This window comes from Cavia porcellus, unplaced genomic scaffold (genome assembly GCF_034190915.1).
Source record: "Cavia porcellus strain 051 isolate PalLab524CR breed Dunkin Hartley unplaced genomic scaffold, mCavPor4.1 scaffold_6, whole genome shotgun sequence".
Classification (NCBI taxonomy): Eukaryota; Metazoa; Chordata; class Mammalia; order Rodentia; family Caviidae; genus Cavia; species Cavia porcellus.
The window spans coordinates 55,677,879-55,691,554 of record NW_026947489.1 but is presented as its reverse complement, the minus strand read 5'-3'; the positions used below and the strand labels follow the sequence as shown (position 1 = coordinate 55,691,554).

Here is a 13,676-nt window from a genome sequence, read left to right as displayed (position 1 = left end):
TGAGCAGAGCCAGTCTTCTTTCTGTCTAGTGGTTGAAAAGAACTCTGAACTCTCTGACTGTAGGTGTGACTTTGGATTAGGGTGGTAAAGCAGGTGAGTAAGTCAGAGAGGAGAGGCAGCCTGCTTCCTCTAAGCTGAAAAGCAAACTATCTGCATAGTTAAAGTCAGAGTTTATCCCACCAAGTAAAACAAAAAACAACATATTTATCTTCTTAAGAAATGAAGATTACAGTAGTACCTCGGTTTATGAACTTAAGTTTCTTTTATGATTTGGGGGAAGATAGCTGTGTTTGTGTTGGTGTGGGAAAGATGACTGGTCATTTTTGTCTCTAAATGTGGAGTTTGCAAACAGAAGCAAAGTTTTGTGGAGTGCTTTTGTTTGCAAACAGAAGTGTTTTTGAACCGAGGCAATACTGTATTTCATATTTAGAATTACTAGATGGTATATAATAGTTCACTCAATAGTTATAACCATTCCTCACCCTTAGATTTACCCAGTTAAGTAGAAAGAAGAAAAGAAGATGTGGTCATAGTAGGAATGAGAAGAGGAAGTTGACAGGTCATGTCTCTGTTTTACACAGAAAGCGGCAGGGGTGTCATTGTGATTTTGCCCTATGAGCTGCTCAAGGGAGAACCACAGCACAATAATTAAGCTCTTGGGTATTGCGTTCAGACTTGTAATTTATTACCCTTCTGAGTAAGTGTGTTCTGTAAACCTCAGTCTCCTTGTTGATGGGATTGTGATGCTAAAGCTGTGTCATAAGGTTGTCCAAGAGGACTATTTAAGATCACGTCTATCTCTTAGCACTTAGCACAGTGCCTCCAACATAGTAAGTGCTCAATAAATGTTAACTGCTTTTATTATTGATTATTAGATGGATAGATGAAGCATCATATTGGCAATCAAAGAAAGAAAAAAACTTTGGGTTCTGGAGTGTTAGTAAACTTTCACACCTTATTTACTTGGACTGTGAGGTTTCTGGTATTATTATCTTTATCTTTGCCTTTTTGGAAGCAAATTAATGGTCACTGTCACAGTTCTTTCTAACTACTCTATACCTGGCCCTTTGCTTCCCTAAGAAAGGGACTGTGTGTGGAAGTGGCTGTGATGCTTGAGATTCAGCCACTGTCCTGGTGCAATAGGGCTGGGTGTGGCCACAAGCCAGAGGCTTCCACGCTGCTCTCACTGTCCTAGTTTTTTAGGTCTTCTCAAATAAAGATGAAGTGAAATATCTGTATGTTTATATATGTAAATATATATGATTTTTTCAGTTTTACTTTTGCTTTTTTGCACTGCTCATTGATTGTAGATGATGAATATATGCCTAGATATTTTCAAAATGGTTCTGGAGGGCTGATAATTGGGATATCGTACTCCAAGAAAAGCTGGATTTCTAGACAGGATAGAAAGTCCTTTGGTTGTTTGGGCACAAAATTTTTATCATATTTCATAGACTCAAAAATGTTAGCACCTAAAACCAATGTCCTTCTTAAAATCACTGTGATAAGAAAGCATTATGTCATAGTTTAATGGGTAATGTTTTTCCTTAAGTGACATGGAAGAAAAGATGTACCTCGAAGTCATTATCATCCAGGTTGTATGAAATGCAGCATTTTGAGGGCTATGTGCAGTTAAACATTTTGGAGGTATAGGTTCCTAGCAGTATATGTAAAGGGTAAGAGCTGGGGCTCCAGAGTGAGACCCTGGCATTTAATTAATTATGTCCTTATCTGATGACCCTGAGCAAGTCACTTATAAGTTCCTTACCTTGGTTTTTTCACCTGCAAAATGGGCTAAGAACTATACAGTGTCGTAAGGAGGACCACGATAAGGCCTGTAATGTGTTGAGAATAGTGCCTGGCACATGAAAAGTACTGAGGGTTACAGTTGTGCACAGCTGATATGAATACTTGCTTGTGATTGGAACTCCAGTCTATTACTGTTAATATTTGCATATCATTGGATATCAGTAGATGACAGGTGTTTGCAAAGGGAAGCTAGAGATAAGGAGGGCAAGAATGTACAGATGCTATCATTAAGATTAAGTGCCTGTGCATTGCTAGTCTGTGGGGTGGGCTGTTGGATTGAAGCAGGAAGTGGGTGCTTTCTAGTGAAGCATTGGAAGGGCGGATCCAAGTGAGGCTGGTGGAATCACAGTCTTGGACTCTTACTGGTAAGTATGAGATGGGTTAGAGGGTTTTGAAAACTTGCAAACTCTGAAGTTTTTTTGTCCTTATTAAAAATGAGAGAAAAGAAGAGGATCTTTTTTGATTTTTATGAATCTTACAGTCATAGGTAAGTCTTTTTTCAAGCTTATTTAAGTAGGCAGCATTTCTTTATAATTTGATGGCTATTGCTTAGGGTTGCCCTTTTGTTCATAAGAGTCAATTTTATTTTTTGTTTTAGTGTTCCGTGACCAGTGACTTGGATTTTCCAACACAAGTCATCCCATTAAAGACCCTGAATGCTGTCGCCTCGGTACCCATTATGTATTCTTGGTCTCCCCTCCAACAGAATTTTATGGTATGTAAGTAATGTATCTTCTGCTTAACTGATAACTTATTTTAAATAAGAAAAAATAGGTAATTTCACAAAGCCTAGGGTATGTGTTTTTCCTTCCATTCTCCAGAAGAAAAGTATTAAATAAAACCTTACCTTTAAAAGAAGAAGCTTACAGCTTTTGTCCTTAAAGAGGTCACTTAGTTTCCTACCATTGTAGCCTGACTTTCCATTTTTGTTGAGAACTGATTTAAAGCAGTTTTAGGCAGCACGTTAGTAAGTGATAATGTGCTCTAGGCAGTATTCTCAGGACTGACAAAACGTGACCTCACCCATGCTTCCACAGATAGCGCTGGCTGGCTTTGGTAATAAAATGTTGTCACTGTGGAAGGAGGATGAAGGAGATAGAGCGGAACAGAAACTCAGATGCTCACTGTTTTTTGGAGACAGAGTCTTGATATATATAGCTCAGACTGACTTTGAATCTGGGACCCTCCTGCCTCAGCCTATTTTGTTTCGTTTTGTTTTGAGACGGTCTCCCTGTGTAGCTCAGGCTGGCCTTGAGCTCAGCAGTCTGCCTTTGTCAGTCTCCCAAGTGCTGAGATTACAGGCAGGCTCCACTGTGTTTGGCTACAAGTGTACATTTTTGACTTGTAAAATAACAATACATGATTTTACCATTTCACTTGATATATAAAGTAAGAATGCTAATAAAATACTGAGGAAAGCCCTTGGTGAACCTTTTTTAGAGAATTGCTTACTAGACCCCACCCCTTAACTATTTATGATAGTTCAGGGTGGCCTTTAACTTAACTATGTAGCCCAGACTCAAACTCATAGACACCTTCCTCCTCCAGCTTCCTGAATGCTAGGATTATAGACATGTATCACTATGCCTGGCTTAAGAGTGTGGGTTTGGTGTGTGTGTGTGTGTGTGTGTGTGTGTGTGTGTGTGTGCGCGCGCGTGTGCTTGAGGCAGGGTCTTGCTACGTGTTTAGGCTGGCCTTGGGCTCACTTTGTAGCCCAGGCTCGTCTCAAACTGACAATAATTGTCCTGCCTCAGCCTCTTGAGTGCTGGAGTTACAGGAGTGTGCCACCATGTCCAACTTTTTTTTATTTTTGTCTTTTTTCCTTTTTGTCGGTACCAGGGATCGAACTCACGATTGCCTGCCTGCAAGGCAGGTGCTTACGCCGCTGAGCTAAATCCCCAGCCCCCGGCTTTTTTTAAAATTTAAGTTTCATTTTAGTGACTTTTCTCTTATAGTGGAGGATTAAAGATAAACATCAGTTACTCTTTGTAGTTGAATACATTTGTACATTTATAATGATTTTTAGGTTTTAGAATCATACTGCAAATCTCAAGAACAGCTTCCTATTTTCAAAGAAAAATGCAGAAAGAATATAATTTTTAAAGTTGCAGTGAATACTGCTTATTATTTATCCTTTGATTTTGCTGATCTCTGACCACAGACAATGGGGCTGGCTGCATTGTTTAATTGCACTTTGGGGGCCAGTGTTAGGCTGGGGTCAGTGGGAAGACAGAGCAGGTAAGTGCCATTTAGTAAGGAGGGCTCCCAGTTCCTCAGGAGGATTTGTGCAAGTGAGATGAGATGAAAACCCTAGTACTACGTCAGCTTGGATCTGAATAGAAGAGTGCGTTAAGATCTCACTTTGCGTTTTATTTTATTTTGGTTTTTGAGCCAGTCTCATTGTGCAGTTTAGGCTGTCCTTGACTCACTCTGTAGCCCAGACTTGGTTTTTTTTTGTGTACCTCAATTCTTCACCCTCTCTAAACTTTACTTTTATTGGCTTTTCCCATAGAATGGCATCCTTTTCTTTAGTCTTCTGATCCTTATTGTTGACTCGTCAGTCATCTCGATTAGCACAGTAACTTTAGTATACATCTCATCCATTGCACCAGTGAAGTATTTTGTTTTGTAAGATGTCTGTGTTTTGCAGGTGTGGAAGTCCTTTTGATATAAACTTTAATGGAGCATTGGTTTCTATTTTACATCCTTAAAATTGTATTACACATATCTAGACCATTAAGTAAAGTTTAGAAATCTTTTTTGGTGGGGGCGGGCTTTTTGAGATAGATTCTTACTATGCAATTTGGGCTGGCCTTAAACTCATTTTGTAGCCAGGCTGGTCTCAAACTCACAACAATTCTCTTGCCTCAGCCTCTGAAGTGCTGGGGTTACAGGCATGTGTCACCATGCCCAATTTAGAAATCTTTACTTAACGATCATTTTTTTGATATGGGTACTTATTGTTATGGGCCCCTCTTTAGGAGCACTAGAGATTAAACCTGGGGCTTTCACATTGAGCTACATCCCCATTCTTTTATTTTGAGGCAGTCTTGCTGAATTTGTCTAGGCTGGATTTGAGCTTGTGATCTCCCTGCCTCAGCCTCCCAGAGTGCTGGGGTGCCAGGTGAATGCTACTAGGCTTGACTGTACTTGATTGATAAACTGCACTCTCGTTTTAACATCTGAAGTAGGAATGTGCCTTAAAAGTGCTATCCTGTTGTCATCCACCCATTTTCCCTTTGTTAGAGATAGAGTTGATGGCATGTTAAACATTTTTACTTTTTCTAATCAACAGTTTGCTGAGTAGAATTTTAAGTCTGGAAAACTGAGTAAAAGTCTTCTCCTTAATTAAAAATTATTGATTTTAGTTATCTCATTTTTAATTAGGATGAATGAGTTTAAAAATATGTATATGTGTATATATTTTTACTTTTAGGTAGAAGATGAAACTGTTTTACATAACATTCCTTACATGGGGGATGAAGTTCTAGACCAAGATGGCACTTTCATTGAAGAACTGATAAAAAATTACGATGGCAAAGTTCATGGAGATCGAGGTGAGCATTATGTTTGTTCTGTTGAAGAAAAGGTTAAAACATTGACAGACACTGTGATTTATTAACATAGGTTATGAAAACCTGGTTTTAATAATGAATTATATTTTGTGAAGACTATAAAGTACTGGTCTGGGTTCATAAGACTAAAATTTTCAGTGTTTTCCCTAAGTAGGAAATTCCTATTCACCCCTTGATAATTATTCATAGCTGATTATGACATAAATTATAACGGCAGTTACATGTGAGATCCACAGCAGTTGAGTGTGTAGACTTTAAGATTCATTAGTAGTGACATGAATTAGGATTAGGTTGGCTCCAGAAAACCTCCTTCCTGGACAGAAGTGTCTTCACTGAGAGGTTACCAAAGCACCTGGCGATCGATCCTTTTGTCACTTCTCTAGAGTTAGTGCCAGAAGGCTGTGTGCAGATCCAGGTCTTAAGTGATTGGCCCGGAGACATGAGTGAAGAGACTTGAGCCACAGTTAGTTGCTGGAGGGGTTGACTGGTCACTGGGAACTGCAGGAAGTGTGGTGTGAGAGAGGGACAGATTATGAAGATAATTTGCTTCCCAGCTTTGCCAAGGGCTAGACCTCAAAATGATCCTGTTTTTTAATGCCAGTGCTATATAGTTCTAGTTGCTAGGCCATGCTGTTTCTTCCGAATTAAAAAAGACACTGGCAAACTTTGATCGTGGTCCTAACATTGGCTTGATGAATTTCAGAGTGTGGGTTTATAAACGATGAAATTTTTGTGGAGTTAGTGAATGCTCTTGGTCAATACAATGATGATGATGATGATGATGATGATGGAGATGATCCCGATGAAGGAGAAGAAAAGCAGAAGGACCTAGAGGATAGTCGAGATGGTATGTCTGGGGTAACTAGGCTTCTGTGTAGCCGTTATAGCGTTTTTTCAAAGAGATGGTAGAAATAGTTCCTCTTTATACCATCATAGTGATAGTAGTATAACTAAAATTAGGGTATTATTTGTAACATTTTGTCTTCCAATTGAGCATCTCAGTTTCTTTTTCTAGCAAAAGAACATAATCATTGTTGGGACCTTACTGTGCAGTCATTGTAATCAGCATTTTTATAATGTAGAACATTGAACATTGTGTACAAATTGTATGCTGAATATTTTGTGTGCAGCAGCTAACTTAATCTTCCTCATAGCACTACATGTAGATATTATTGTCACACCATTGTATATTTACCGGTTTAGAGAGGCTGAGCAGCTTAGCTGTGACTGCACTATTGGGAAGAAGCAGGACCCTGAACCCTGTGATGAGAGCATAGGCCTGAATCAGGACTCACACTTTAACTCTGTGCTAGTTGTGGCTATCCAAAAAGCAGAGCCCAGAGCTGATGTTCTCTGCTGGCCAACCCTCCTGTTGAGGCAGCGTGAAAGAGTCTGGGGAGAGCAAATTGCAATGTCAAAGAAGCATAATGTTTTTGTAACTAGCGTCTTAGTGATCATCTAGTTTAACGCCTGTGCATCCTATGCAGGAAATGGAGTCAAGTGGCTTAGGACTAGCCCCATTACACAGCCAGTTAGCGGGAGACCTGTGATTAGAGCTTAGGTTCCTGTTTGCAGTGCTCTGAGGACTTTGCATACTTAAGTTTGTGTCTGACCCACAAATACTCTGCAGACAGATATAAAATACCTTACAAGTAAGGGGACCACAAAGTTGGTGATTTCTTAGAAAATTCTTTATTAATGAGACATTGCTGTGTGTTGAAAATGAAAGATTGAAAGTTTACTTACTTCTATGCTTTTTTCCCCCTTTCATATTTACCTTTTTTAGATAAAGAAAGTGGCCCACCTCGGAAATTTCCTTCTGATAAAATTTTTGAAGCTATTTCCTCAATGTTTCCAGATAAGGGCACAGCAGAAGAACTAAAGGAAAAGTAAGATTTGTTCTTTTAAGGCATCTTGCTTTGTGTGGTATGTAAGCCATCGTTTCTGGTTCATTCCAAGTGGATCTGTTATGTCTGACAAGCCACTCCACCTTGTTTATAGTAGTGCGTGCAGGATACTTAGGACAGCATGCACGTGTATGCAGTATTGCATTGCAAGACATTATCAGAGAAATACATATATATATTACACACATATGTACACACACACACACACACACACACACACACAGAAGATTTATAGTTATACGTTACATATATGTTACAGGAAAATCACCCCGGGTACTGGTTGTACTTTTAGTGCAGTTGGTGTTAGGTCAAAACTATGTAGTCATATCTTTGCATATTGGTGAATTTGATTTTGGTACACCATGCATGATACTTAATGACTTTAAATAAAGCATTAACATGGAAACCTTTTAGATACTTCATTTTAAAAATAGAAAAAGAACAAAACCCTTTGGTTTCAGGCTTACTTACATTTTTCTTGGTTGATGTCAGATACAAAGAACTCACCGAGCAGCAGCTCCCAGGTGCACTTCCTCCCGAATGTACCCCCAACATAGATGGACCAAACGCTAAGTCTGTGCAGAGGGAGCAGAGCTTACACTCATTTCACACACTTTTCTGTCGGCGATGTTTTAAATATGACTGCTTCCTACATCGTAAGTGCAATTATTGTACGTTTTCATTTCTATCTTTGTTGTGGAATTATGGTTTAACGCATCTTAGAAAGTGCTGTCCTTTGTTGCATCTTGAATTTACCATTTAACCCTGTAGTTAAGATTAGGGGAGAAAAAAGTTAGGGTCCTAGTGTTGTCGTTTTCACCTTGTTGCTTGGGGATTGCTGTGAAGCCTGCGTGTGTTTGCTCTGGAGCACTGTTTGCCACACACAGCCGAACTGCGCAGGTGCTTCCTGGTGAACCTGTCACTGTGAACGAGTCCATGGCTCACAGCAAGGCTGCTGCTATTGATACATTATTTTGCATTAGAAATTGGCTTAATAGATGTTTATATAAACATTCTTCTGTTTATTGTTAAATCTTTTTCTATCTTGGCCCTTTGTGTAAGTTGCCTTACAAATGCATGCATTTGAATACAAGCAAAGCATAAAATATTCTGAATGAAATTTAAGTATGATACATACAATATTAATTTTGTCCATGACATTTATAGAGGTTTCTTGGTAAAATTTTCTTGGTAAAAGGTTTCTTGGTAAAATTTTCAGTAATTGGAACTTAAATATTTAAGTGTAGCTTAGATAAAGAGCATCAACTGCTTTTGAGGCACATTTTGAAAATGTATTTCATACCTCCAGTTTTCCCAGTGTTATTTGATATAGTTTAACCTTCCCTGCGTTGTAGGTTAGAGTGCCTGTGTTTTGCATTGTTACACCTTGGGGCCATTTGACCACTTACCCTTGTTTTCCCCACATTGTTTGGCCTTTCTGAGTGACCCTTCTCCCAACTGTTAGAGATTTCTCCTCCCAAGTCCAAAGTTCTGAACACAAACAGACTTGCCCAGTCAGCTGCTTCTGTCTCACTTTTTATGTTTTTGCTCTACATATTTGTATTTGTTGCCAGTCATAATTTGTTGGGTGATGTGTGTTTGGTCTGGAAATGTTAAACATGTATGTATGTGAGAAACATTCTAGTGGTTATCTTAAAATGAGAATAACTTGAGGTAGAATTTTAGAATTACTATACCCCTCTCTGCTGCTGTTGTCTGCATTCCTAATTTAGTTTAGCAACTGGGCAGTTTTAATAATCTATTGGATGTTTTTCATTTGTTGCAGCCATTGGACAGTTAGCAAATATCTTATTTGGCTTTGGCCTTATTATCTCCACACAGCCTTTGACATGGCTGAATTGCACTTTAATTTCCTTTTATACACCATATTTTGTTAACTACAGCAGTTTTTCATAAAAGGTACTATAACCTGAAGTGTAATGGCACATAGCTTGCTCTCTCTCTCTGCCTCTTTTCCTTTTCCTTTTCTTTTTTCTTTCTTCACATGGCTGTTATACCAGGGACTTGAGAGACTGAGGCAAGAGGATTGCAAGTACAAGGCCATTCTGGGCAACTTAGTGACACTGTTTCAAAATAAAAATATAAGGCTTTGCAGTGTAGCTGCTTCACTAAAGAAAAGTACCCTCCACTGGCAAAGAGCAGTGTCCATGAGTGATCATTCCCAGGAGGTCACTGAGGTGGTGAGAGAGAGAGGAAGGCCAGTCTCCTTATGATCCAGCCCACACAGACTGCGTAGGTGTTTCACCACTGTTACGGGCTGGTAAACTACCATTGTGCTTTTCTTTAGTGAAGCAGGTTACTCAGTATATATCAAATGTGGCACTTTGTGTATTATGTTTTAAAAAAATCTGTATATTGGGGGTATCGTACTTTTCAGACCATGTAAGGGTTATAGGAATTAATATATGTGGAATATTTCAAATGGTACTAGGTGCATATTAGCTGGTATGTAGAATGAGATCATCACATGATTTACATTCCAAAAAAAAGTTAACGTGTAGTGAAATCTCTTTCCTCCTCTTTACCTGCTCCATCAGGTGTACACCTTACTTTGCTGTAGTCAGACCTCTTGTGTCTTTCACGATTTCTTCGGTAAATACACTGGTTTTTTTTCTCTCTGTGTCCTAGTCAAATGGTACCCCAGTCCCCAGCCTTACCCTTCTTGACTCACAGTAGATTCTGTGCTAGTCTAGTGATGTTCTGAACTGGTCCCTGAGGGTGACCATTGGGATTGTGTCCATCCTTTTGCTGTATTGGTGCCACAGTGAGTGACCTCACTCTCACCTGGTCTCAGGTGCAGGGTCCCTGTGAGTTTTGTTGACCTGTGTGGGATAGGCCAGCTGAAAGATTCATCAGCAAACTGTTGGCCCCAGAACTTGAGCAAGAGTGTTAGCAAACTGCTATGTTGCAAATTGACTTTACAAGGAAAAATGGCTTGTAGTTTAAATTTCTCTTTGAATGAGTTTGATGGAAAGTCTTCCTAAATGTTAAGTGATTCATACTTTCTGTGAACTATTTTTAGTCTCTGGCTTTTGGTCTTTTTGATATCATATAGTCAGGAAATTAGTGTTTTCCAGCCATGGTTGCCGTTTTCCCCCCAGTTTGTTGCTTGGTGAACATCGGGTTCCTATGAGGCTGAGCCTGACTAGCAAGTTCACTGGCTTGTCACAGGCGGGTTTGCTGTGCAGAGCCTGATGATGCTGAGGCCTGGGCAGCTGGAGGCTCGCTCTGAGAGGTCCGCAACATGCCTGACAGGTTTCCTGATGCGGTGCTGTGGTTTGGCTCCTCAGGATCTTAGTTTTGCTCTTGCAGATAGCAGAGTGGGCAGCTTGTCCTCTGAGATGCCTGCTGCTGTTGTTTGGGACAGCCTCAGCCTTGCCAGGCCCTGCTGGAGTCTGGGGTGAGCCCAGGCTTAGGGCAGTGGACCTAAATGTTCCTGGAAGTCTGTTTTGGTGTCCTCAGTCTTGAGAGGGACGGGGGTAGGTCTGTGTGTTCAGGACCCACAACTTTGTTTGGCACCCTGTAGATAGGCTCCCTGAGTGACCAGGGGACTGCATGCAGAGTGGAGGAGGACTCTTATACTTACACCAAATGGAGTCAAGTTCTGTTTGGTTTCCAGTCACCTATGGGGTGCCTGCAGGTCCACGAGAAGTCATGCTGTTGAGCAGAAACTGCTTTTAAGGCCCTGATTGCCTCAGCCGAAAACATAAAGCATTAGCAGGTTAAGGGGTTAGGGAGTTTGTCCTCTGTCTCTTTGGTCTCTATGTCAGTTCCATAAGCAGAGTTAAAATAGTTTTTTATTTTTATTTTAAAATTTTTTTCCTTAACAATTTTTTTCTTAAAAATAAGACAGAATGGGGCTGGGGATTTAGCTCAGTGGCATAAGCGCCTGCCGGTACCAAGAAAAAGACAAAAAAAAAAAAAAAAAACAGAATGAAACCAAAAATGAATAGAAGAAAATAATAAAAATCAGAAAACAGAATTCCTTACCAAGCTGTCAACTTCACTTTTTATATAGATTAACATTTTAATTTTTACATTTCTGTAAAAATAAAAGACTCAGAATAGTCTAAACAACTTTGATAAAGGAACAAGATTAGAGCTCCAATCCTCCTCAATCCCATGACTTATCACAAAGTTACACAAATCATGACAAAACTACACTGATAACAAGATAGACAAATCACCAAAATGCCAATATAAAATCCCAAAATAGATACCCACATAACAGACACTTGATTTCTCGCAAAGATGCAAAAGCAATTAAGTGGAGAAAGGATTGTACTCTCAATAAATATCCTGGAACAACTGGATATCCACCTGCAAAAAATCCAAACCTTATAGCACATCAAAAATTTCTTAAAACATCCAAAAGTCAACTCAAAATGGATCACAGTGGGTTAAAGGGAAGGCAGATGTGGCTTGAGTCATTGCTTGGCTGAAGTCATTCTCTCTGGGACAAAACATGTTTTTTCTTTATCATACTAATGAAACAATATGATGATTATGCATTTATGGCATATTTATTTCACTAATAAGTATGTTTTCAAGTTGCATCCATTTACCTATAAAAATGTCTAGTTTATCATTCTTTATGGCTGAGTAGTATTCCATTATATAGAAATACCACATTTAAAAAATCCATTCTTCAGTCGATGGGCATTTAGGTGTTTCTAAGATCTTGGCTATTATAAACTGTGCTGCTGTAAACATGGGTGCACATATATTGCTGTGGTATGATGTTTTTAATTCTTTTGGGAAGATATCCAGAAGGGGAACAGATAGGTTTAATGGAACCTCCAGTCCTAGTTTTTTTAGGAATCTCCACACCGATTTCCACAGTGGTTGCACCAGTCTGCACTCCCACCAACAATGGAAAAGGGTTCCACATCCCTCCAGCATTTTGTTACTGGTTGGTTTCTTAATATTAGCCATTCTTTGAGGGTGAGGTGAAAGCTCAGTATTGTTTTAATTTGCATCTCTCGAAGGGCCAGTGCTGTTGAACATTTTTTCGTGTATTTATTTGCTGTTTGTACTTCATCTGAGATGTATGTGTTCATCTCAGATTGCCCATTTTTGGATTAGATTTTAGTTCTGGGAGGACTGGGTTTTTTTTGAGTTCTTTATATGTTCTTGATAATAATCCTTTATCTGAGGAACAGCTGACAAACATTTTCTCCCACATAGTGGGTTGCCTGTTCACTTTTGTTGGTTCTCTTGCTGTGCAAAAGCTTTTCAGTAGGGTGAGATCCCATCCGTTGATTCTTTGTGATAGTTCCTGTGCACTCTGGGTTTTATTCATAAAGTCTTTGCCTACACCAGTGTCTTTAAGAGTTTTACCTATTCTGTCTGCTTGCAGATCTTGGACCCATTCTGATTTTAGCTTAGTATAAGGTGAAAGATATGGGTCCATTTTTAATCTTTGGAATGCTGAAAGCCAAGTTTTTCAACACCATTTAAAGAGACTGTCTCTTTCAATGAATATGTTTGGCACCTTTGTCAGAGATAAAGTAGCTTAGTGTGTTTGTAGTTGTTTCTGCATCTTCTAATCTGTTCCATTGATCTTCAGGTCTGTTTTTTTAGCCTGTACCACACTGTTTTTATCACAGTAATTTTACAGTGTAATTTCAAGTCAGGGATTGTGATGCTTCTGTCTTGTCTTTGTTGCCCAGGATTGCCTTTGCTACTCCAGGTCTCTTCTGATTCCAGATGAACTTTTAGATTGTTTTCTCTAATTCTGTGAAATGTTTTCTCTAATTCTGTGAGATACACTGTTGGAATTTTGATTGGAATTGCACTGAATCTATATAACAGTTTTGGAAGTATGACTATTTTCACTTTATTGGTTCTTCCTACCCAAGAGCATGGGATATCTTTTCATTTTCTAATATCCTTATCAATCTCCTTTTTTAGAGTACTATAGTTTTCAATATAGAGATCTTTTATATCTTTCATTATATTGATTCCTAGGTATTTCACTTTTTTGGATGCTATTGTAAAAGGTATAGTTTCCCTGATTTTTTTCTCAGTGATTTTGTTATTTGTATAAAAGAAGGCTATTGATTTTTGAGTGTTGACTTTATAACCAGCTACATTACTAAATTTGCTTATTAAACCTAGAAGTCTTTTGGTGGAGTCTTTTGGGTGTTTTAAGTAGAGTATCATATCATCTGCAAATAACAATAACCTAACTTCTTCCTTTCCTGTCTTTATTACTTTTATTTCTTTCCCTTGCTAATTGCTCTGGCTAAAGTTTCCAGGATATTGAATAGAAGTGGAGACAGTGGACGTCCTTGTCTGATTCCTGATTGAGTGAAAGCTTTCAATTTTTGTCCATTCAGTATGATGTTGGCTGTTGGTTTGT

The 13,676-nt window shown here is 39.0% G+C and overlaps 1 protein-coding gene across 8 annotated transcripts in view; it reads left to right on the top strand.

The window, feature by feature from the left end:
* Positions 1 to 13,676, top strand: part of Ezh2 (enhancer of zeste 2 polycomb repressive complex 2 subunit) — a 67,529-nt gene that overhangs the window by 35,979 nt on the left and 17,874 nt on the right. For 6 of the 8 annotated variants that reach the window (XM_063250672.1, XM_063250670.1, XM_063250673.1 and 3 more), the window contains 5 exons: positions 2,408 to 2,524; positions 5,246 to 5,366; positions 6,088 to 6,231; positions 7,171 to 7,273; positions 7,784 to 7,962. In XM_063250672.1, coding sequence (XP_063106742.1) covers positions 2,408 to 2,524; positions 5,246 to 5,366; positions 6,088 to 6,231; positions 7,171 to 7,273; positions 7,784 to 7,962 — 664 coding nt within the window. The remainder of the gene's footprint in view (positions 1 to 2,407; positions 2,525 to 5,245; positions 5,367 to 6,087; positions 6,232 to 7,170; positions 7,274 to 7,783; positions 7,963 to 13,676) is intronic. The other 2 variants (XM_063250671.1, XM_063250669.1) reach the window with 1 other exon arrangement.